Below are 26,682 nucleotides of genomic sequence, written 5' to 3' on the forward strand. Positions count from 1 at the left end.
AAATAAATTGTTTTTTGATATTTACTTTTATGAAATTAATTTTTATTTTTTCATAAAAATTTCAAAAACCAAACAAGGCCAAACAGTTTACATCATTAAAATAGGATCTATAATGAACTTGTGAACATGAACAGCACTGCCCAATCCATGATGTGCTCTACAAAAGTTAGATCCTATAAATAATATCACATATTTCTCTAAATTATTACCAAATATGGAAAACAAACAGTTACCTCCCAATCCCAACAAGATCCTGCACCGACGTCACATGTTTGCACAGATGTCCCAATGTCCACCAACACGTGTCTAGTTTTGGTGCCATGTGACGTGGTAAGCCTGCACTAAATCATCTAGGTAGGTGTATTTAAAGTTGGTCCACCACCAATGTCTTTGCCATTGAATTGATTGAAAGTGTGTTGATTTTTAAGAATTGAGATTAGGAATTACAGAGAAAGAGAAAGAGAGTCTGAAAATGCAGGCAGCAAAGAATGCAGCAGCGTCCGCCAAGGAGACGGTGGCCAATGTTGCCGCCTCTGCCAAGGCTGGCTTGGACAAGACCAAGGCCACCATGCAAGAAAGGGTTTTTTTTTTCTTCTGTTTAAATATGCTCATGGCATGCTTTTATTAAAAGAAAAATAAATATTAAATGATCTATATGCCAAGCTACTACCATATCAAGTCTAATCTGATATATTTTAGGCTTCGTTTATTTCGCCAAAAATATTTTACAAAACCAACCTTATTGTCAAATTGTCCTTTACATTCAAGTGACAAACTAAAATTTCTATGGATTAGTCTCATGAGCGTCACAGATTAACCATGGTATGGGTGCACGCGTGTGCAATATGCTGTGGAGTGCACGTTTCATTGAATTAATTTATGTAAGTTGAATGCATGATCAGTTTATGGTAACAATATATGGTGATTTCACCATATCTATATAAAAAAAAAAAATTAGGGTTGAATTTCAGAGAACTTGACAGATCCGTAATATCTACTACGGATTTGTCAAGTTCTCTGAAATTTAACCATAATTTTTTATATTACTGATCAAATCATATATCATTCACCTCTCCAAAAAAATTAATAATAAAATAAGATGATTTGATAATCATAATTTTTTATTTTCTTATGTTTTGTTAGTGAATATTGTATATATATTATTTTCACTATATATATATATACTAGCATATACTTGTGCCTGAAGACACGGTGTAAATAATGTTAGGATTATAATGTAATTGTAATCCCAATATTATTTAAATTTATTTTTTAATTATACAAATTCACAAATTTATTATAAAATTTTGGAGTTCTCACAAAGCTCCTCACAAAAATTCACTTTTGCTTATATAATATATAGCTAGATAGATAGATGTGCTTGACATACATACAATTTTCACGGGCATACATACAATATTTTTTTTTTGCTTATATAATTGTATGGAAATTGTATGTATGCCCGTAATGTCCTAGTGTATTACGGGCATACATACATTGTATGGAAATGTGTGTAAAATATATTGAACAAGAAGGAGAAAATAAAAAAAAAATGAACAAATAGAGAGAAAAATAAAAATGGGAGAAAATAAAAAAATAAAAAGAAAAGAGGAAGGAAGGTGGGATCATGGGATCATGGAAGGATGTGTGAGAAAAGAAAAAAAGTAAGAGAGAGAAGCGGAAAAGTAGAAAATGTACATGTAAGATATTTTTTGAAAAACATATCTCAGACATTGTTTTATAACTTGAGTTGATCTGAGCCATCAACATGTCCTATTAGGACAAAAATATGTTGAAGATTCAAAAACTGTCTTGCTTTATTTTATAGATATTAAGGCCAAGTTTGGCAATCCTAAAAAAAGTCAAAAAGTTAAAAAGTTACTTAAAAAGTTAAAAAGTTATCACTATTTACCAAAAGTCCAAAATTACGGCACAACTCCCAATCCTAATTTTCCTCTACACACTAATTTATACAATTTTTTAATACACATTTTTCCATAAAAAGTCAAAAAGTTAACCCAAACATCTAAATTTTTTTCCTCAATTTTTTAGTCCAAAAAGAAAAAAAATACAGTTATTTAGGACACCCGAAACAACTCCAAAATGTCATAATTAGCTTTATGATATTTACATTTGGCAAAGGCTTTTTTTAGCTTTTTGGGCTAAATTCACAAAATGACAAAATATGCTAAAATAGTCAATAAGACAAAATGTCACATCAAATTCATAATCATTTCACTTTTTCCCTCACAAACATCACATCTAATAACAAAAAAATTCCTACTATCCTTCCACACACAAATATTTTAATCTTTAAAATAGCCAAAAACTAAAAAGACCTACTAAAATAGCAACTTCCTTGACACACACATATTTTTCTTGTTGTCTACCTTTACCTTGCCTATATATAGGCATTTTCATTATATTGTAAGATACACACAATATTGAATATATACATGATATATAGGCCTCTTCATTGTATTATACATATAATATAATGTTCTTTTTCTCTCCTTCAAAACAAAAATGATAGAGATAGTTGGGATAGGAATAAACTAGTGGATAGAGAAAGAGATCATTATAAAGCGATACTGAAAATAAAATATGGCAGCCGGATAAGTTGAGATCCGGTGAGTGACCAAGGCAAGGTTGTTGCCACACGCCGATGAAGTGGAATTATTAAGCAGTTAACCTAGATCGAATACTATGTTACAATATCTAAAAGAGAAAAAATATATATTATATTACGTGTATATTTAATATTGTGTGTATCTTACAATGCAATGAAGAGGCCTGTATATAGGCAATGTAAGTGTGGGCAACAAGAAAGTTATGAAAGTATCCTAATATGCTAAAATCTAATTATAACATTTAATATATATATATATATATATGCAATATTCACTAATACGTTAGTCTACAAAAAGAATTGACAAGTATGATATACTATTTAAGGAAAGAAAAAAAAAACAAATGTGATAAGATGAAATTATTACAAATCGAATTGATCTAATTTTTTATATAAAATATATACACATAAAACTTTATAAAATGAATGATTTGTATTCTTAGTGGTCCCACAAATTCTGAAGTTAAGATTTGAACTTGATAGAAATTGAACCAAAAAAAGCATATCTAATGCATCACCAATTTATCGTAACTATATATTGAGTGCATAATTATTTTGACTCCGATTTTTTCACACAATTTCAAAGTATGTAAACAAAATATAAATTTTTATTGATCCAAAATAGTGGAGCACACAATTTTGGGTGGTGTCAATATTTTTTTTAGATATATTTTGGATCAGTCTCAATTTATTTTTCAGACTTTAAAAATAAGAATGAACAAATTTTTTTTTAATTATTTTATGGAACTACCTTTTCCAAAACAAATGTTACTGCTATGGAAGTTACTCAAAAAGTGTTCGGAATTTCCTTGTACGAGTGTTCAGAATTTCCTTGTACGCGGTTTCGAATGGATAAATTTGTTATCTTATTAAAAATATAAATAAAGTATTTTCATCATTTAAAATTTAGGAATTTATTTTGGGTGTAGATTTGCATTGTTTTTAAATTTATAATGTAAATTTTAAATTTTAAACAAATTGTTGAAGTAATTTTTCTCCAAATTGAAAGAGAGAACAACACTTGAGATAGTTGGTGTCAGGTGCAGGTTGCTCATCTAAATGGATTCACACAATTTTGTAAAGAGTAGCGCTACTCTAACTCAAAAGTTAGATCCACTTTCAAATCTGATGATGTAAGACAACTATTTCTTATATCTTTTTAAATCAATCATCTCTTTCACATCATTGAGTCTGTAAAATTATTTTTCTTTTGTGAGTGCCTCAGAAAAATACTTTTATTTATTTATTTATTTGTTTAATAGACTGCAGATTCAAAATTGATTAATAAATGTTTTCATTTGTAAAACTATTCAAAATTGCTAATTTTTTTATTCATTCGTCAAATTGTCCCTCAATTATCGAAGTGTCTAAAAATTGAAATAAAACTGCAAAGGCATCATGTTGTTAGTAAAAGACTAATAATCATTAGTGAAGTTGTGTTAAAGAGAAAAAAAAAACATGAATTTTCATAAAAGAACATTAAAAAAAATTAATAATCAACTAGTGGAACACAACATGGCTTCCAATTAATAGCATTGAAATATATTTTTATTGACCAATTAGAATTACCTCCCAGAATCTATAATTGTCTCAAAAGATTCAATAAGTATGCATTATTGGATCTTTAAAATAACACTTTAGAAGATCTTATAAATAGAACATTTTTGCATAGAAGATGTAAGCCAAATATTGGACATTTTAGAAAACCACTTTGCAATAAATTTACTGAAAAATAAGTTTTAAATTGTTTGGATTCTTATTGCTTTTTTTTATATAAAAATAAAAAAATAAAAAAGAAGCACCCAGAAGAAGAAGATGAAATTGGGAACTTTATATGTTTAGCACAATCCAGATATTCGGGCTTCTAAATCTGAAGCATGTTCATGCTTGCTCTGTGATTTACTTGGTTAGTTGTTATACCATGTACACAAGTTAACAATTCAATGACTGGGTTTTTATTTAATCTGCATTGATGACTGATGATTGATGATGTAGGTGGAGAGGGTGAGTGCACATGACCCAATGCAAAAGGACATGGCCATGCAGAGAAAAGAAGACAAAATCAATCAAGCTGAGTCCAACAAGCAGGAGGCGCACGAGCACAATGCCACCGCGCGACAATCAGCTGCAGCCACTACCAGAGTCGGTGGTGGGACCCAAAGTTACACCACTGGTGGGGGAATGGGGATGGAAAATTACTCTACTAGTGGTCCAAACATGTCTGCTGGATATGGATATGGTACCAGTCATCATGGCACCAGCAACATGACTGAGGGGGGCATGGTCGGGTCACAGTACCCTCTTGGGGCTGACATTGGTGCTGCTACTGAGAACCCAGTTGGGGGGGGCTAACACTACTGCAATTGGTTTGAACGCTAGAAGCACTGATGATGTATACCCTTTAGATGTTGACATTATTGGGGCTAGCTTGAACCCGATGCATAACACCAATGCTGGGGTTGGTGACCGTGGTGGTGCCCCAACCTCTGGTTATGGCACTGGCGGTGCATATAATTAGATGATTCACATGGTTTTGTCCATAGCCCCACTCTACGTGCATGATCTTGTGTGTTTAATGGTTTGTGTTTCTGTTTTTGAAGCCTTAAGAGTTTGATGATTTTGTGCTTAGTTGGCTGAATAAATGTACAAGGATATGATATGAGGTCCCTGCAGTTTACTTACTGTTATCGTTTAATTTTATTGGAAAATTTATAAATGAATGAAAATTAATTGATCACCAGCATCTGCTTAATCTTGTCCTCTTTTGAACTAAAAGTTAGCACAACAGTTCGGCCACCTCCTTCCCTAATCATGACATTCTTGATCACTATTGCTTCCAATTCCTCCTTCACACTAAAATTAACGAATTCTGGTTTCAGTCTAATGACTAAACTTTCGTTAAGCCACCCATTGCCAATCTCCTTGGCTTTGATGCTAATGATTCCTTCCCTTTCACCATATCCGCGTATGACCTCAACTTACCATCTGACCCTTGATCCTTCCTTCCGCCAGCACTAGGTGCTCTGCTTATAATTGTCTGGTCATGCGTTGGATTTTTCACCACAACATCGTCTTTCCCATACTCTATATCTTTGACTGTTAAAACTTTATCATCAATCCAAATCCCATTAGCTTTTTGAACTGCGATTCTTGCTACAACCGGACAATCAAATCTGACAAAACCAAATCGTGAGTTTGACGTTTTCCTTCTCTTGTTTGGAATGAACATATCTTTCACTACTCCAAATTTGGTGAAAAACTGAAATAGTCCTTTAGGATCCATCATGTTTGGTAAGTTATCCATGAACAAAGTAACAGCCTCTCCCTTGCTTCCCCCCCCCCCCTTCTGAATTGCTGCTAAGTATGTTGGTGCTGGTTGTTGGTGTGTGATGCTGATTTGAGCTACTGTTATAAGGCTACTCTTGGTGGTGCTGTTATGAGGCTACTATCCTGGTGTGTGCTGCTGATATGAGCTGCTGACATGCTGATTGTTGCTTTTTCTTGGCCCAAAGTTATTTCTTGGTCTCAGGTGTGACAATGCTTTGGTGTATTGGTGCTGTTGATGTATTGCTGCTTTTGTTCTGTTTTTTTGTTCTTTCTTCTGTTGGTTGCTTTTGATTGGTTTCTCACCAATCTTGGGTCAAGTGCTAGCAAATGATTTTGCTTCCTTTGCGATGCCAACCTAGTTAGGATTGTTGAGGTTAACTTTGATGCTCAGTGCAATTCCCTGCTTTGTTAATGTATTTTTGCATGTATTGTATTTTTTTCATCAATAAAGTTTTATTTTGCTGATCAAAAAAAAATTAAGGACGTAATGTAACACTAATTTTATTTATTTAGTCATTATAGTGATTCACATGATATAACATGACACGTGTGAATTATAGATTTGATAAAATTGTGGTTTTATATTGTAAATCACAAGTTACTATCTTAAAAGAATGGTTTTTTTAAGTGTTTTATTTTGATGGGTAAGTAGAGTTATAATTATATTAAGAAACTGGCTTATTTTCTACTTATAAATGTACATTTAATTCTTTGTTCAATCAACTTTATATCACTTGAAGGTTTTGCATAACATATCCTAGTATGTTTTATTTTTCGTATTATATTATTGTTTGTGAAAATTATGAAAGTTGACGATCTTGGCACTATAAAAATTTAGGGACAAAATTATTTTTTAGGAACTAAATATTTTTGTTGCGAAAAGTGTCGTAATTATATTTTTAGTAACAAAAGTTGGACATTAGTAATGAATTATTATCCTTTTGAGACCAATTTTTTTGTCTAAAAAAATAAATCATTTTGAAACCAAATTATTTTGTCCCTAAAAGTCTATGTATTAGTGACATTTTTAAAATTTTGTCGTTCAAAATCTTATTTTTGACTTTTCGGGACGACCTTTTAGCGACTATCCTCACGACGATAGAAATTGATTCCTAAATATCTTTTGCAACAAAATTTTCACTTTTAGAGACCAAAACATTTAGTCTCTAAAACTTTTATGTGTTGCATGGACTATAAACTCTTATATGTCACTGTAGGAAAAAATGTCTTTATCGGCTTTTAAAAAATGCCACTATAAGCTGTAAAAGCAACGTCAAAGGTTATACCAACGTTTATAGTTTACGTTGCTGATGCTGCTATCGTCTTGAGTTTAATGTGTTTTATAAACGTAACTAGATAATTATAGTCTTGAGTCTAAGGTGTTTATAAACATCACTAGATAGTTATAGTGATGTGTAGACACCCCATTTTTGACCGTCCTCAAGACTTGGACGTCATCGTTTGAACACTCGATGATCATCCATGCTCGTGTTCATTTTGAGTTTCCGGAGGTCTCAGCCGCGCGTCTTGCCTCAAGATCTCTCGACTTGTCTGTTTTGTGCTTGGTTGTGGACCAAGGACTTTTGGTTTTGCTTCTAAGGGAAGAGGGTGGCTTGTTGGCCATCCCATCAACCCATCGGCTAAGGCTTGATGTAGACACCCCATTTTTGACCGTCCTCAAGACTTGGACGTCACTGTTTGAATACTCGGTGATCATCTCTGTTCGTGTTCGTCTTGAGTTCCCGGAGGTCTCGGCTACGCGCCCTGCCTCAGGATCTCTCGACTTGACTGTTTTGTGTCTGGTTTTGCACCAAACACTTGTGTTTTGCTTTGGAGGGCAGGGAATGGCTTGTGAGACATCCCCACACCTCACCGGCCATGGCTTGAGGCCACCGGCCTTGTTTCCTTGCCACTGGCCATTGGTGATGGCCGGTCGGCACTATTGATGGTCGGTCGGCATTGTGTTTGGTCGGCCGGCCACCGTTTTTGATCAATCGGCCACTTGTCCTGACCGAGACCTTTTCTTGAGGGAGCTTGACCCTTTTGAACCTTTTTTTAGCTTCTCCAAGAAGCTTGATCCTTTTTTAGCTTCTCCAAGAAGCTTGACCTTTTTGAACCCTTTTTAGCTTCTCCAAGAAGCTTGACCTTTTTTTTAGCTTCTCCAAGAAGCTTGACCTTTTTTTAGCTTCTCCAAGAGGCTTGACCTTTTTTTAGCTTCTCCAAGAAGCTGGACCCTTTTTTAGCTTCTCCAAGAAGCTTGACCTTTTTTTAGCTTCTCCAAGAAGCTTGACCTTTTTTAGCTTCTCCAAGAAGCTTGACCCTTTTTTAAGCTTCTTGAAGAAGCTTGAACCTCTTGACCCCTTTGCCTAGCTTCTCTAAGAAGCTTGGCCCTTTTGATCCAAGCTTCTAAGAGAAGCTTGGCCTTTTCGCTCAAAGCTTCCAAGAGAAGCTTTGCCCCATTGGTTTCTCTATATAAGGAGAGCCTCTCCTTCCATTTTAGGGGTTGAAAAAATCGGATATATATCACATATATATCACTCCCTCTCTATATCTCCCTCTCTCTCTACATTTGGGTGGGTTATAGAGGGTCCAAAAGGGCCTTGTTCTTGGCCTATTGCACACCACTTCATAGCCACACACTTCCATCATCACTTGGAGGTTCTTAGAGCTTGTTTTCAGAGGTTGAGGACTAGTTTTTGAGACCTAAAGGCTGCTGGTTCTTGCTGGTCTTCAAAGGTAACTTCTTACCCTCTTTATTCCCCGTTTTTGCACACCCTTTTAGCCTGTCTTTATTTCGGATTTGGGCTTTGTGTATAACATAAAAAAGTTCCTTTTTTTTTGTGTTTAAGATACTTCATTAAGACCACTTTTGTGTTTGGGGTCGTTTACCCCCTCTTAGACCTTGTTTGGCCCCATTTTGTGCTATTTTTGGTGAGTTTCGGGACCACCTTGTTTGGGCCTCCTCACCACTAAAATCTTGAGGGATTTTAGTGGTGAGGATGGTGGTTTGAGGTCCTAAGAAGGAAACGGCCATCCCCTCTCCTTGTTGTCTTCAAAACTTGTCATTTTAAGCCTCATGTGTGAGCACCATTTTTGAACTCATGTTGGCCATGTATTAAGTAGTATTTGTGCTTATTTTGCCATGATATAGCACTGTTTTAAGTTGGTTTAGACACACCATGCATGCTTAGCATACTTGTCTTGTAATGCCATGAAATTGCCTTAACATGCTTTGTGCTTTGAGACTTGTTTCTAGCATGATTTTGGCTTAGCTTTGTGAAGCTTTTATGCATATTTTGGCATGATTTAGGTCTGATTTTGGTTGTTTGGATCATCCATGACTTGCTTTGTATAGCTACCATGCAATCTAGCTTGTATGCTTTGAGTGTTGGCTCCTCTACCATGCTCCATTTGCATCATTTCAGTGGTTTGGCACCATTAGCTATGATATTTCAGTCCTTTCTCTATGCTTGTATGCTTGAATTTGATGCCTCTTTAATGCTTTAAAAGGTTGGTGTTTCATGCCCCATGTTTCGACCCTTGTGTATGCTTCCTTGTGTAGGCCATTTAGATGCCATCTAAGTGTGTTTTGGGCCTTGTCTCAACCTACATTGGAACTATTTTGAGTCCCCTCAGCCCTTTGGGACTTGCTTCATATAGCCATGGTTTAAGCCCCTTGGCTTGCCTTGAGTTTTGAACATAATTGCATGCCTTGCTTGCATTGATAGGTTGACTTGGCATCATCCCTCATGTATTTTTCAGAGTTTAATGTGCTTGCCATTTGTTCGTAATAGTCTCTTTTAAATGTGTTTAAAAGTTGCTACTTTGTGCTTAAGTGTTGGACCATGTGTGCATGCATGTTTGTATGAACATTCGCCCTCATTTCCATAGCATTTGACCACTGTTTTGGGCTTATTTGAGAGCTGCCCAAATTAGTCTGAGTCCACCTTTTGCATGTTGCTCAAATGTTGTTACATTGCTTCATGCCTTACATGCTTGTTTGCTTAGGTTGTGTGCCTAATGTACATTACTTGCTAGCATGCTCATATTGCATATTTAGCTCACATGTTTAGGTTGCATTTGGCATGCATGCCTTGCCTCTTGAATCACCATGATTGAGGTTGGGTTCCTTATGTGTTTGTATGCATTACATTTGACATTAAAATGCACACTTTGACTCTTTGGGCCATCACGCATTGAAATGCGCGATTGGTGGTCCGAGAATCGAGCACCATACCCCTTTGAGTCACAAACATGATAAGGGATGTGGTGGTGTATACATTTACTTGAAATGCATTGCCATGCCATGCTTTGCCCTCTGCTGCTGTCAGCTGCAGGTTTCAGCAGGAAGAATTGGCCGGCCGGCAGTGTTGGGTGCCGACCGGCAAAACATGTTTGGCCGAGAGCATAAGTTTGCGGCCGGTGACCATTCTCCAGGGCCGGTGGTATTCCCACTTGGCCGGTGGTGCTCCACAGCACTCAGAGAAGCAACCTTGGGAGTTGTGCAATTTTCAGACAAGCAGAACAGTCAAAGCAGAGGCAACTTGTGCGTGGCAATGGATTTCCGGGCAAAGCCAATCCAAGCTTACATGCATCCCTCTTCCCGAGGCCATTTTACTGCTTTAAATAGCTTAATTAATTTGTTAATTAGTTAAGGGTTTGTAATATTTAATTAGCTTGTAGGTTAATTAATTTGTATTATTCTTTCGATCCCTCCGAGCGAGGGCGAATTTGTAATAAGTGTGGGTGCGTGTGTGCATGTCTTCCAACCCCCACTTCTTTCTCCCTTTTACTTACCTGCTTTTGATGGTTAGTATTAGATCATATTTAAATTAGCATACCTTATGCTATGCATGCGTGCATCCATACATTTGTCTTGCATGCACCGGGCTCGGCACATCATACTAACTACATTGTATTTCTATTCCAAGTTGAATACGTGTTAGTTTCAGCATCATCATATGCCATCCATAGATTAGCCGAGCCTATTGTAGCTGCATCTTGCATGTGTTGCATTAGCCATCTTAACATGAACTAGGATCATGCATATGATTACTAACTAGTTTCTGTTTTGGCTTGGAGTACTCGGTGAGTGTTTATGTTTTAGCATCCTTGCATGCGTGTGAGTGTTTCCATGACAGCATACTTACGATGAGGCTACTTGCTTATGTGATATAACTGCTTGAATGCCTGTGGATGGAGGTTGAATTATCTAAATTGGAATAATGCATTAAAACTGTGAGTTTTAAGCCAACTAGATAGTGGCAAAACCATCTTTTCTAAAAGCCCACTTGAGGGTGGCAAAACCTGCATTTTAGCCTACTTGTGAGTAGCAAACCATTTTCAAAACAAACATGAAATGTTTTGTTCCAATTTAGGCGATTTGGTCTATACTTGTTTGCTGTGCGCATAACATAGTAATTCTAGGCTAATAACTGGAATAAGAACACATAATGCTTTCAAAACAAGATATCACGGTTAGTAGAGGCCGATCTTTGATCGGGCGAGAGGGGGTGCTCATAGCTGACCTTCCCCAATCGTACCCAAGTTCCCGAGCCGAGGCAACTTTGGTGATGACGGACACGTGGCCTTTGGCACCGAGTCAGGGTTTCCTAAATTCCCCCATAAAAAAATATTTAGGTGGCGACTCTATATCTGGCAAAGCAGTCCATGTTTGGCACTTCTTTCAAAATTTGTTTTTCTCAGAACGATTTGTCGGATTTGGACTCTTTGGTTCAGATTAAGAACCGTGACACAAATTGAGTCCGAACTGTAGTGAGGCCCACAGGCGCGTCTACACTTTTCTTGCCATCGGCCATAAGTGTTGGCCGGTCAACACTCTTTTTGGTCGGTCGGCATTTATTTTGGTTGATCAGCCATATTTTTTAATCGAGACCTTTCCATCTGCTTTTTGCAGATATTTTCTGCCAGCTGTGACAGCTGGTGGGCATAATTCTCATCCTATATAGAGAGATTTGTTTCAAGACTCAAGCTTGTTGAACAAGCTTGAGAATTGAAATTCTATAAGAAGAGAGCCTCCCCTCCCTTTCCAGAGGTTCTGAAAATTGCATATAGAAGTTCTATATCTCTCTCTCTATATTCCTCCCTCTCTCTCTATATTTGTGTGAGTTTGTGCTTGAAAGTGCATTTTGTTCATACTTTTGCACTAGAGCACCTAGTAGAACACCATCCTTTGGTTGCTAAGGTCCTTAGGAGTTGGTTTTAGAGTTCTTGGAGTGGTTTTGGTCAGAGAAAGTTGCTGGAGTTGTGTTCTTGAAGGTGTTCTTCAAGGGTGAGTAAACTACCTTTTAATACCTCATTCTTGCTTAAGCTTTTGGCTATACTTGCATGCTGTTTTAAGCTTAACTCTAAACTACAATAAGTTCTGATTTTGTATGCTTAAGATGATTGTTTAAGGTCACTTTTGTATTGGGGGTTGTCTAACCCCTCTTAGGCCTTGTTTGGCCTTGTTTTGTGCCTTTCTTTTTGGGCTTTGGGACCTTCTTATTTTGACCTTCTCACCACTGAAATCCAGAGGATTTTCAGTGGTGGAAAGGTGGTTTTGGAGTCTTAAATAGGAGAGGGACACCCCCCTCCCCTTGTGTCTCACATGCTAGTATAAATGGCTTATAATGGTAGCATGTTTGCTTAGCATGTTTTGGCTCCATTTCAGCAAGTATTTGGTGTTATTTGGCCATGCTATACCTCTGTTTTAAGTTGGTTCGATAGCCCCTTACATGCATCATGCACTTGTCTTGCAATCCTCTCATTTGCCTTAACATGCATCATGCATTTGGACCATCATGCTTGCATATTTTGGCTCAACTCAAAGGAACTTTTAGTCATGTTTTACCATGTTTAAGCTTTGTTTGGTGTTGTTTTAGTCATGCATGCACTGTTTTGTATAGCCTTGGTTCAATCTAGCTTGTTAGCTTTGAGTGTCCAAGTCATTAACATGCATTGCTTGGATCATTTTCATGATTTGGCATCATTTCATATGAGATTTCAGTCCATATAGTGTGGCCATGCATTCACATTTGTCACCTTTTCCATGCATTGGGGGGCTTGAGTTTTATGCCTTAAGAGTGGGTCATTGTGCATGCCTCCATGTTTAGGTCTTTGGGATGCCATCTAAGTGGGTTTTGGGGCTTATTTTGACATGCCATAATTCTGATTTTCATTGGTTAAGTCATGCCATGTTTGATCTTAATAGCTGTAGTATAACACCCCTTGTTAGCCTTGCATGCCTCATGCCTTTTGGACTTTTGTTCTAGCTTGTTTTGGCCTTGGTCCATGCATGTTTTAGACTCACTTTGATATGCTTTAAGACTGTTTTGGTTTGCTTAAGCCATTGGCTTCATGTTTTGCATAGCCTAGTGTAAGTCTCTTTGTTATCTTCAAGTTTTGAGCCTCTTGCATGCCATACTTGTGTAGTTTGGATGGTTTGGCACCATTCCATGCATGATTTCAGAGCTCATAATGCTTGTCGCATGTTCATACTTTCCACTCTTTAAGTGCTCTTAACAGTTGGTGTCGTGTTGCCTTGTTTATGAACCTAAGTGTGTACATGTTTGTATGTGCTTTCATGCTTCCAATTCATCACTTTGGCCACTGATTTTGGGCATGACTGAGGTCTTTCCATCTTTAGTTTAAGTCCATTTACCATGTTGTTCAAAGTTGCTGCTTTACATCATGCTTGCATGCTTGTCCATCTTTGCATGCCATGCATGTTTGTATGTTTAGGTTGCATTCTGCATGCTTGCTAGTTTGCATTTTGTCACATGCTTGTTTAGGTTGCATTGCATTTGGCATGTTTGTTACCTTAGCTTTGTGTGCATATCTGAGTCATATTACATTTGGCATGCTTGTGTTGCATGCATTGCATCGTGTTTGGTTTGGGGTGTCAAACCAAACACGAGGACCGAGGGACGTTTCGTACTTGAAGTGACGAAACGTGCCTCAATCCTTGGTCGCCGACACTCTTGATCCAACATGATAGACTGTGAGGCATTTGTGTGTTTTTGTGCATTCATTCCATATTGAATTGTGCAATTCGGCCTCTTTGGCCATCATGCATCGAAATGCGTGATTGATGGCTCGAGAGTCAAACACTACACTCCTTTAAGTTCCAAACATGATGAGGGGTGTAGTTGCACAACATTATCTTGCAAATGTATTGCCATGCCCTTGTTTGTCCTCTGCTGCAGCAAAAGGAGCAGTTTGTAGGAAGAGATGGCCGATCGGCTATCTACAGTGCCGATCGGCTAACAGTATTTGGCCGATATCTTCAAAAGTGGTCGATGACCCCTTTCCCTTAGCCGATGGCATCTCAGAGTCTCCATGAGGTGGTTCAGGAGCATCACAAAGGTTTGTACAGTTTTCGGAGGTGCAAAACAGTGCAAACAGAGGCAACATGAGGCATGGCAACGGATTTCTGAGTGAGGTCGATCGAGCATGCATTTGTCCCTCCTCTTGAGGCCGCTTTAACTGTTTTGTAACTTAGTTAATTTGCTTAATTAGTTAAGAGTTTTGTAATAATTAATTAGCTAGGGTAGTTGATTATTTAGTTGGTTTGCATTATTCATTCGGACCCTCCATCGAGAGGGCGAATTTTGTAATAAGTGTGTGTGTGTGTGAATGTCTTCCAACCCCATGTCTTTCTCCTTTTTACTTAACCACTTACGATGGTTAGTTCTAGGTCATATTTCAATTAGCATTCCTATGCTCGCATGCGTGCATCCATTCATCTATCTTGCATGCACCGGGCTCGGTGCATCATACTAACCGCATTATATTTGAATACATTTACTTGAATACGTGTTCAACAACATGTTATCAAGTTACATCTCATATGCCATCTTAGAATAGCCGAGCCTATCTTAGTTGCATTTTGCATGTATTGCATTAGCCATCTTAACATAGCTAGGATCATGCATTGATTACTAACTAGTTATTGTTTTGGCTCGGAGTAGTAGGTAAGCTTTCACGCTTTAGCATCTTGCATGTGTGAGTGTTGCCATGATAGCATGCTTACTATGAGGCTAACTGCTTAAATGATATAACTGCCTGGATGCCTATGGGTGAAGGTTGGATTGCTTGAATTGGAACAATTCATCGAAATGCGAGTTTTTAAGCCCACTTGAGAGTGGCAAAATCATGTTTTCTAAAGCCCACTCGAGGGTGGCAAATCCACGTCTTAGCCTACTTGCGAGTAGCATCTTCAAACCATTTTCAAACAAACAAACATGAGATATTTTGTTCCAACTTAGGCGATCTAGTCTATACTTGTATGCTGTGCGTATCACATAGTAATTCTAGCTAATAAATCGGATTAAGAACATGTGTTTTCAAAAACAAGATATCATGTTAGTAAAGGCCGATCTTTGATCGGGCGAGCGGGGGTGCTCATTGCATGACCTTCCCCTCTCGTACCCAAGTTCCCGAGCCGAGGCAACTTTGGTGATGACGGGCACGTGGCCTTAGGCACGAGTCAGGGTTTCTTAAATTCCCTTAAAATAAAACATTTAGGTGGCGACTCTGTATCTGGCAAAGCAGTCCATGTTTGGCACTTCTTTATTAAAAATCAGTTTTCCAAAATGATTTGCCGGATTTGGACTCTTTGGTGATTTATTGGTCTTGCATTGCACTTTGCGAGATCAGATTCAGAACCGTGACATTGAGTCCGAACTGTAGTAGCTAATGAACAAAACGGTTTTCGCGCCCATTTCGCGCAAGGAGCCGGAGAGTTCTCGGGCACGTCTACATGACGTTTTACAGATATCAATATATTATGCCATCCAATAAAATAATTCTTTGATAACTGATGACACCATATGACGAGATACAGTGGTGTTTTTCTTCAAAAAGTCACCATTTATTTGAATATGGTGACATTTATAAAACGTCATCTTTTCTTTCTTTTTTATTATATTTAAAAAAATTCATAATTTAACTAATATAAAAATGTGTTGTTGAGTTGCTTATTTACATTCCATTCAATCTAGTTATTTGATAAAACATCAAATTTGATATTCGGTAAAAAAAATAAATAAATTTAGGTAAATAAGTCATAAAATATACCAACCAAATGTATAGATTTACAAGGGGCGTGCCCCATACCCTGCCTAACTAAGCAAAAGAAGAAATAAAAGAAAACAAAGACACCAACAAACTAAGAAAGAATGATCTAGACATTAACAAAACTAACCAAAAAACAAACATAGAAAATATCTCTAAAGCAGTCTTGAGAAAAAGAGGCTAGTGGAGGCCCAAATAGCCACAACAAATGACGAATAAGGCAGCAAAGATTAGCCAACAGAGTCATCAACGAAACCAATCTAACAAGACAACTAAACTATCCTCTAAATGAGCCAAAAATGAAGAAAAATATAAATAAATAAGTAAATAAAAATCCTACCTGTTCAATCATGATATGGGTGATCACCACATACTACAGATATATGGGGGGTTTGAATAGGAGACAAAAAGGGGTCCATGTACAGCCCGCATGGGATAGGGAATAAAGCAAAGAAGAAAACAAATAAAAACCCATGTATAGCCCACATGGAAGAGCAACCAAAACTAGGAGGAAAGAAGCAGCAAATCCATAGTTCAAAGAGCTGACTAAAAACAAGCAGAAGCCAAGCTTTCCAACTACTTGGAGTAGCCCATTTATGACCTACGTAGCAAATAGTTAGGAAGAATTTTTTTTATTTTTATTTTTTATCAGGAAAGAAGAAGGGAAACTTTATTGATGAAAAGCAAGCAAATACACACATCAACTTACATCAATAAATGACGGAAGTGCAAAAAGCATCATAACTATCACTCCACAATCCCAACTAGGTTGACACTAATGAGGAAGTACAATCATATGCTAGCACTTGACCTATGGACTGGCGAGAAACCAATCCAAACCAAAACAAAGACAAAAAAACAGGAAAACAGAAATAAAAAACCAGCCAGCCACATAACAGTCACAACCTCCCAGTAGAAGCAATACACCAGCAAACTTTGACATCTCACCTGCTTGAGGTTTGCAACATCATGCACTTAGTAATTCACCCCCTTCATACTAGACTCAACCTATAAAGCAATTCTAACTTTCACCAGCTCCCCCATTTCTGCTAGATCAGCATGACATTTTGCAAATAAACATTCATTCCTTAGTTTCCATACAGACCACAGCATTGCCAAAGGGACAACCTTCCAAATCTCCAACTCCTTCTCCCTTCATTTCATACCAGACCACCATTGCAACAAAACACACAAAGAGAACTTACAGATCCTAGTGTTACCCATTTTACATCCCACCAATTCACCAAATCAGACCATGAATTCCAGACCAAAGGGCATAACAGCAACACATGATTTGTTGTTTCCACCTCTACCTTACAAAACACACAGAGAACTTACATTGTCATTCAATACTCCAATCCTATGCATAAAATCTACAGACTTTATTCTCCCTCTCTAAGCTAAACAACTGAAGAACTGAACCTTTGAAGGTGCTGAATTTTTCCACAGAAACTTTGACATGTTGAGCATTGGCCCTTTCACTGACTCCACACTTTTCCATACCAAAGCGATAGACAACACACCTAAACTATTTGCCATCCATGAACAGGCATCCTCAGCTGTATGATTTAGATTAGGTGCCTCTGATCACAATACATTAAGCCTTTGAACCTCCTCCTCCTCCCAAGCTAAGAGTGGTCTTCTAAACTCCAGCTTACAATCTCTATCTTGCCCTTTTCTTTGATAGAAAAACTGCAATGAGCCTTTCTTCTCCATTGAGAGACTGAACAATCTAGGAAACTCATTCCTCAGACTTCTACTATTAAACCACCTATCAGTCCAAAAATGAATCCTCTCTCCATTCCCTATGATAATCTTGAAATTTTGTGCAAACAACCTAGCCACAACAGGATTTGATGAAACAGAGGATACAATACCCTTCCACACACTAGACACCATATCAAATTCCACTGCTATTGGGATCTACCTTCCCCCAAATCCATCATATCTGGTACAGACCACATGTTTCCATAATGACTTTTGCTCTCTACCATACCTCCACCATAACAATAAACAAACATTAACAATAACTCAAGTTTCTCACACCCAACCCACCTTAGGCTTTACTTTTGCATACCTCATTCTAACTTACTAGATGAACTTTCCTTCTAATCTGAGAACCTCCCCACAAGAAGTTAGATTTGATCCTCTCAATTGTTTTAGCAATTCCCATAGGCATTTTAAATAATGATAGAAAGAACATAGGTAGACTTGACAAGACTGATCTAATTAGGGTCAATCTACCAGCAAAGGACAAGAACCTCCTCTTTCATGATGCTAACTTCTTCTTAAACTTTTCCACCAGAGGTTGCCATGTACTTCTTCTCTTTGGGTTTGCCCTTAAAGGTAAGCCAAGATAAGTAAGTGGTAATCTTTGACTAAGGCAATTGAGCTTTTTGGCAAACTCCTTGACCACCACCTCTTCCACACCTATCCCACAAACAATACTTTCATGAAAATTTATATTTAGACCTGATGTTACAGTGAAGCACCTTAGTTTTCTTTTAATCATAACGATTTTCTCCCATTCAGCTTCACAAAAAATTATGGTGTCATTTGCAAATTGTAAATGAGAAATTTTTAGCTCATTAGGTCCAACTGAAGCTCCTCTTATCTGCCCCCTTTCTTTTGCTTTCTCTAGTAAGAGATTTAAACCTTTAGCCACTATATTAAAAAGGAAAGGTGAGAGTGGCTCACCTTGTCTTAACCCCTTCTAAGGAGAAAATTCTGCAGTGGATGACCCATTAACAAGCATTGAAATCCTTGATGTAGAAATATACAACTTAATCCACCCCACCCATTTTTCACCAAAACCAAAGTTTACCATCATTGATAACAAAAATTCCCAATTAACTGAATCATATGCCTTCTTAAAATTGAATTTAACAATGATTCCTTTTTTCTTTGTCTTTCTCTAGCAATCCACTACTTCATTTGCAATTAAAACTCCATCAAGAATAGATCTATTTCCAAGGAAAGCAGTCTAAACTTCCCCTATAAGTTTAGGTAGCACTTGTCTTAGCCATCTAGATAGTACTTTAGCCAACACTTTATAAATTGAGCTAACCAAACTAATAGGTCTATATTCACTCAAATCAGTGGGGTTTTCCTTTTTGGGAATCAAAGTGATGAAGGAGCTATTTAGCCCTTTAGCCATCTTCTCATTACTGTGAAATTCTTGGAAAAATTGAATAAACTCACATTTCATTATAGACTAGCATTTTTGAATGAAAGACAGATTGAAACCATCTGGCCCTGGGGCCTTATTTCCATCGCAAACTTGAATGGCTACCCAAATTTCTGCTTCACTAAACTCTGCCTCCAATGCATCCTTTGAATCAGCTAGACTAATGGATAAGAAGGAAACCTGACAATTTAGGCCTAGACTTCCAATTTTCATTAAACACTGCGAAAATGATTCACCACTACTTGCCTCACCATATTTTGAGTGAAGAAATGGGTTGTCATGGGTGTGCTTGTTGGGTAAACAACCCCCCAATGGCCATGCATGCAAGGACTCTTTTACCATGCCTTTTCTCCAAGCTCTCCCTCTCGTTTTGGTCTATAAATGTAACACAAGCTTCCCCAACTCCCCACTTAAAATTTTCTGCTGGAGCTAGAGAGTAGAGAGGGAGAGAAAGAAAAAAGAGAAAGAATGACGAACGAAGGAGAAGAAGGACTCATCACTTGAAAGGACTTCAAAGCTTCACTAAGGTAGGATACTTAGAAATACTCCACTTCTTTAAGTTTTGGAAAATGAATGCAAAACAATCTGAATCTGTTTTCACTTCAAAACCATGAATAAATCACTTATTTACTCTCTTGAAAATCTGAAGCTACTGGTGTTGGTCTAATATGTTTTCATGGTGCTTGAATATCGGAAAAATTATTTGACAACATTTCGTGGCCAAAACACATTTTTTTAATTTCATTGCTTTTTGGAGGCAGCAACAATGCTGACTTTACCAAGTCACCATTTATTCTACAAAATGAATTTCTAAGCGATTCAGATTGGAAAAGTTAGGTTTTTAAGTTACCTTTCAAATGCCGTTGGTGTCATAATTTTTTATTAAGAATTGAGAGAGATATGTCTGTTTTTTGAAAATGCAACGAATCTAGAGCTACCTATTAATTTTAACTTGTTTGGACATCTTCTAGTGACCAAATGACTTCGAGCCCTCTTCAAAAATGTTCCCAACTTGATAATCTATAAATCCACCAAAAATCAAAATTTTTTAATATTATTTACTATCATTTCAATATTTTTATTTGAGATGACAGTTTGCTGGAAACTATTCAGTATCTGAAATCAAGTTAGTGAATCTGGAGCTACCTACTATTTTTAATTTATTTGGACATCTTCCAGTAGCCCAATGACTTTGAGCCCATCTTCAAAAATGTTCCCAAATTGACAATCTATAACTCCACCAAAAATCAAAATTTTTAAATATTATTTACTTTCATTTCTATATTTTTATGTGTATTGCCTCGTTTTTACATATTTTGTCTTGCATGCACTTAAAAACGCTTGATCAGTTGGAATGAATCATGATATGTGTATTTTCATCAAGAGCTGTTATAACCGTAATATAGGGAAAATGAAATGGGTGGTTTTGGACCATATATACGCAGATGAATACAAGGAAAAGGTATGCCGATGTTTTGTTGGTACAGGGTGCGCTCTGGTTCTAAGGAAATGTGATTATTTAGCTTGTGAAGCCTTGATATGGCTCGAATCGTATTCTGACCTCACGGAGTTGATTTTGGGATAAGGGTGGCAGTGTGGGTTTCACACAGAGGGAGTACCTCTGGAAGGCTGATTCTCTTGAGACGGACTACTGATGATACGCCCAGAGTATCTAACTCAGCATGTAACATCCTTAGGTCTAGTGCCTCGAGATCAAAAGGAGGTGCAGAATAGTCCCTGAGTATGGCACTCCATGGGGAGTCACCGTAGGTTTACCAAATTTACAATTAATTGAGATTATGCTATGAACTCTATGATAACCGGTCATTTGCATTGTGAATATATTCGTGATGAATTATGTCTATATATATAAGTTGTTCTCGCTACACTGTTATCTTTTTTATGATGATTGTATATTTTTAAATGTTGTTAAATAACTCCACTGTGTTATTATTGCATAAGTTTTCAAATTGTAAGAAGTGGCTAGTTTTTGGGTTTCTTGTATCCTATTGGGCTTTGCAGCTCACAGCATTTCATGCCAGGTGAAGAAGAAAGAGAAAATCTAGGGAAAGGTTTTGTTGAAGATATCGAAATTCAACCATGGTTCACTTAGATCCGTCTTAGCCTGGCCATTAAGGCTTGTCTTGCCCACATTCTTATCTATTTTGATGAAATTTTATGTATTAATGTAACGATATCTGAAGAATTGTGTAAGAAATCAAACATTTGGGGTTGTAATGAGATTAAGTTTTGGAACGTACTTCTTTAACTGTTATATTTGAACTTAATACTTAACCATGTTGAATTATTTATATTAAAATATGATGCCCAAAAGTGGGGGTGTCACAAAACAAATAGTCATATCAGACCAGAACAGATAAAACAGATGGTCATACATAATCAAAACAGATAACCATGAAGGTTAGACAGATAGTTCCAAGAGTTGGAACTGATAGAGATCTCTAATAATAGAAACAGATGATAAAGGATGCCACGAATACATTTTAGAAAAGGATAATCGTTTATTCATTTACATAAATTATAGTTCAGAAACATAACATAACTTGTAATTTAGAAAATACTTTTAAACAAACATAGCTTTATTAAGTTATTACTCACAAATGGCTTCTCACACAGATTGGTCAGAACATGGCGTATAACTTATACAAAATACCAAGTACAATTTCTCAAAACATATTCGATTTGTTTAATCGGTTCTTAAACTTATTCGGAACGTTTGCCACGTGTTCATTAAGTCGTTTCTAATTGTCCTTAAATCTTTTTCTTAATCATGATATGCAAATGAGTTTCAAAAATGCAATTGAAACATGCAAATGAAGGCCCATGCATCAGAAAAATAAAAGGAAAACAAAACAGCAATCTGTCCTAAAAACCGCACGTACGGAGGTCATGGCCGCACGTGCAGAACCATCACCGCACGTGCAATTAAAGTACTAGCGACATGAAGCAGGGGAGGCTGTTCTGCACGTATAGGGCTTCACGCCACACATGTGATTCTAGGTTCAAAGTTGTCCGAAAAACACCTTCAAGCTTGAAACTCAGTCTTTTCAAAAATAGGCTCCAAATTCATGCATTAGAACTCAAAAATTCTTAAGAAACAACCTTGAACTTGAATTTCTGTCATCACATTCAAAACATAGCCTTGAAACAAAATCCAAATTTCTAATTAAGGAGTCAAAAATCTTGAGTTAAATGTTAAAACCATAAAGCATACATTTAAGGGTTCCAAAATCAATTTCCATGGAAAATTCTTTTCAAATTTTAGGAACCATGCAAGAAAATTAGTTTGTGAACATGAATGTCATGATTTGATGCCATGTCAAGATTATGAACTAATTCCTCTCAATTCTTCTTTATGATGTACATGCATGTTTTCTAATTCAAATTACACCATAAAACTTTTAATTAAACATGAATTCTTCATAATTAAACTTAAATTTCAAAGGATCATGAGTGTAGATGCTTCTAATTCAAGAAATTTTGGTGGAGATCCTACCTTGAGATGATGAATCTATGGAGAATCAAGCTTCAACACTTAGCTCCCTATAATTTCTTGAGCTTTTCTTCCTTGGAGCTCTTCTCACTCTCTCTCTTTCTCTCTCTCTCTCTCTCTCTCTCTCTCTCTCTCTCTCTCTCTCTCTCTAAGATGAAGTTTCTACAATACCCACTCAATCTCTCTCTCTCTCTCTCTAAACTCTTCTTCACCTTATAAATTGATGATTACTAGAATTAGGAAGTCCATTAGGTCACTAGCCTTAATTAAGCTTGATTAATTTTAAAGTAATGCCAATGAACCTCACTAACCAAATTAAATCAAACCTAATCATACATTAATTAATCCTTCAAAACCTAATTTAAATTAATCATATTAATGTGAATTAGGCTCAAATCACCCATCCAAATATTTAATTCTAACCTTATAATTTTCTGATTCAGACATGTTCATATACATGTTTTCTACACACATTACAAAATAAATCATATAACTCATATCACATATGACACATATTATCACATAAGCACATAAGTAAATGCAAGTCAAACAATTAAACATGATTAATTAAATAAGCAAGGAGGTGGTTGTTACAATTCTTTTTATTTTTTTGCTCATATTTTCTTTAAAAAGTCAAAAAATTAATTTAAATAGTCAATTTCCAAACGGGGCCTAAAAATTATAGTGTAAATTGAGAAAAAAATAAAAAATATGAAGGGCTCATTAAACAATTATTCTTTTGAAGAAATTTCATATCAACATTCTTTGGGAAATTATTTATCTATTAGTGACAACAAATTTGAAATTACATTCCAAATGAAAAAAAAAAAAAAACTAATTACTCACGAGCGCTACACTACACCTAGGGGTGTAAATCGGTCCACCGGCCCACGGTCCATCTAAAACCCGCTTGCGGCTCGACCCAGCTAGGCCTACCCAAGCCTAAGCCCAGCTCGAAGCCCCTCAATTGGCCGGGCTCGAAACCCAACCCACTGGCCCACTCAAGACCCGCTCCAAGGCCCGACCAGTCTAAAGCCCAATGTATTTTCAAGTTATTTTGGTAAAAAATAAATAAATAAATAGTCGGGCTCGGCCTAGGCCCACTCGATAGCCCCCTTGAGGCCCGAGTACTCCCTGGTCCTAGGCTTAGGCCTAGGCTGAGATTTTGCACGAGTGGACCACCTTAGCCTGGCTCGATGATTTTCTACGGGAACTCGCTAAATCAGACACCGGGACAAGCCAAACCATTTTTACACACCTAACTACACAATTTCTCCTTTTTGTCTTTCTTTTCATCATTTCACTACCTTTTTTTTTTTTTTTCGTCTCTTCCATCGTTTCACTCTCTTTTCTTCTTCTTCTTCTTCTTCTTCTTCTTCTTCTTCTTCTCTCTCTCTCTCTCTCTCTATTATTTCACTTATTCTCTCTCCCGTCTCTTTTTTTTTTTGTTTTTTACTTTTTTTTTAATTTTCATAAATTATACATAAATTTTAATATAAAAATCTGAATTTTATAAAATTGATATCATTAAAAAGATAATTATAATATTTGTAAATTAAGATTAATATTAGATATACAAATTTAAAAATTAAAAATAATTAAAATAAATAAAAATTTACATTATTTTGAAAAAATAACATAATTAAATTTGTACTATGCACTTGCACCGACACAGTTGTTAGTTGCATTGGGGCATAATTTTTATTTGCACACAAAAATAGAGAATAAATTAAAAATTAAATAAACTATTCATTAGTGCAATTATTGTTGTAAATTCATTTTATGGATAACTTTCTAAAAAATTTAAAACTAGTTTCATGAAAAAAATAATTTGTGCGTGGCTGGATTCACATCCGAGCATAGATTGGACTTACACTCATGTACAAAGTAGGCTTTAGTTATAAATATGTCTTTGGTTATGTTTTAAATGTGTTTATTTATGATCCTTTAAATTATGACATAAAACGATTTTATTATAATATTTTGTGGTATCAAAACTTGCATATGGTATGTGAGTAGTGTAAAATTAAAACCGCTTCCAATTTCATTTAAATCCAAATCTCAAAATTTCAAAAAATGAACATATTAACAACAATTTAACAAGGAAGATTTCAGAAACAACGTAAAAAATTTAACAACAAACATGCCTCCTCTACATCATATTGCTTAAATTTTCTATATAAAAATTATATTTGTTAATTATTATTTTTTTAATCATATAGAAATATGAAAATTGTCAAGCCCCAATTTTCTAAACCCCAAAAGGAGAACTTGATGAGACATGGAGATCACACATATGAATAAAAGAGATAAGTGGTTAACCAATTATCCAAAAAGTATGACAAAACTATCTAATTTTGGTTAACCAATTACGATTCCATTTCCCTCATGAATCATCCTACAATCATACATGGACCTGGGGCTGATGTGAGCCCGTGGGAGCTTTTTCCGAGTCTTTCTCAATGATCTGAACCGTTCATATTGTAGGGTTCGTTGAATTTATCATCCATGGAAAAATCAAGTTAATCAGAAATCTGTAACACCATGATCAGATACAAATTGTTTTACAAAAATTATCAAGATAATGTCAACTTTTTAAAAACAAATGTGCTCTTGTTATAAAGTTATAGATTTCTAATCAATTTGATTTTTTTCATGGATGATCTATTCAACAAATTCTACAATATGAACGATTCAGATAATCAAAAAAGAGTTGAAGAAAACCTTTACGAGCTCACAGCAGATTGCTGCTGTGACCCCAGGTTCCCATCAATACATACACCTCCCAACCCATATGAATGACAATAATGGTTCGGGCAATCATGGTCGGGGTTAAATTAGCCGCTAAAAAATAAAATAAGATAAAAAAATTAATAAAATAAAATGTCATATTCAAATCATAATTATTTTATTTAAAAGTCAAAAAAGTTAATTCAAACAAACTTTTTAATTCCAATTTTAAAAAATCCCAATTATAAAAAGTCAGCTAAATTTTTTTTTATCATACAACAACAGATGAACTAGTTCCATAATACAGACCCAAATAAAATGATGAGCATTACAATCATAAAATGGGCTTAAGCCAAAACAAGTAAGGTTATAAACCCGTGAACAGAAAGAAAGCGTCCCCCGTCCAAACCTGTAATGTCAGGTTTTTTTTTTGAGTAATATCAAGAGAATAACATTAATATAAAAATATAGTACATATAAAAACCTGTAATGTAAGGGTGAGCGTCAACATGCTCACTGAAAAATCTACCAACAGTACTATATAAGAAAAAAGAGAAATTACAAATCAATTGTAAGACTGCAAAAAAATTGCAAAATGAAAAAATTTATCACTTCTATTATTGTAAGAGGAGCTAATTTAAGCCCACTAAATTATTTAGGCCCAATAGCCCAAGATTAGTGGGCCCAAATTTATCGCAAGTCCAAGATTGGTGGGCTTGGATTTATCGCCGTCAAACGGGCTGAATGGCTCTAAGCCTCGAAAGGGTTCGGATCCACGAACCTAGAGACTTACTCGGGCCCGGACTCGAAAGGGTATTAAGCAAGCCTAGAGATCCGAGGCACTCGGACTCGAAAGGATTCGGACCCACGAATCTAGAGATCCGAAATACTTGGCTTCGAACGGATTCAGACGCAATCTAGAAGTCGCTCCGTTAATGAGTCTCAGAACACTTGCGGGCTCGGAGCTTTCCGGGATCTACGCACCAGAACCATGGGCGTAATGGAGTTCGAACAAAGGACCCGATCCCGAGGACGGTGAGTGGAGATAAATTCACTCTTCGGTTAAACTAGCCTATACCTAGGTCGAGGTGGCACGACCCCGGGGGGTCCATGAGACTCGGCAATATTTTGCGGCAGGACGTCCTCTGGGACTACCCCTGACCCTTTGGGATGATTGGGGATCATTGGTTAGGTGTGGCTAAGAAGAAGGGTTCGCCG

At 36.4% G+C, this 26,682-nt stretch overlaps 1 protein-coding gene across 1 annotated transcript; it reads left to right on the plus strand.

The window, feature by feature from the left end:
* The first annotated feature begins 472 nt into the window (after nucleotides 1–472).
* LOC145816739 (11 kDa late embryogenesis abundant protein-like) lies at nucleotides 473–4,981 on the plus strand. Its single transcript, XM_082912686.1, has 2 exons — nucleotides 473–580; nucleotides 4,625–4,981. The coding sequence occupies exons 1-2, from the start codon at nucleotides 473–475 to the stop codon at nucleotides 4,979–4,981; spliced, it is 465 nt and encodes a 154-aa protein (XP_082768812.1).
* The last annotated feature ends 21,701 nt before the right edge of the window (nucleotides 4,982–26,682 follow it).

Source organism: Camellia sinensis, unplaced genomic scaffold (assembly GCF_055761805.1).
Source record: "Camellia sinensis isolate YWXY unplaced genomic scaffold, ASM5576180v1 Unanchor4, whole genome shotgun sequence".
Classification (NCBI taxonomy): domain Eukaryota; kingdom Viridiplantae; phylum Streptophyta; class Magnoliopsida; order Ericales; family Theaceae; genus Camellia; species Camellia sinensis.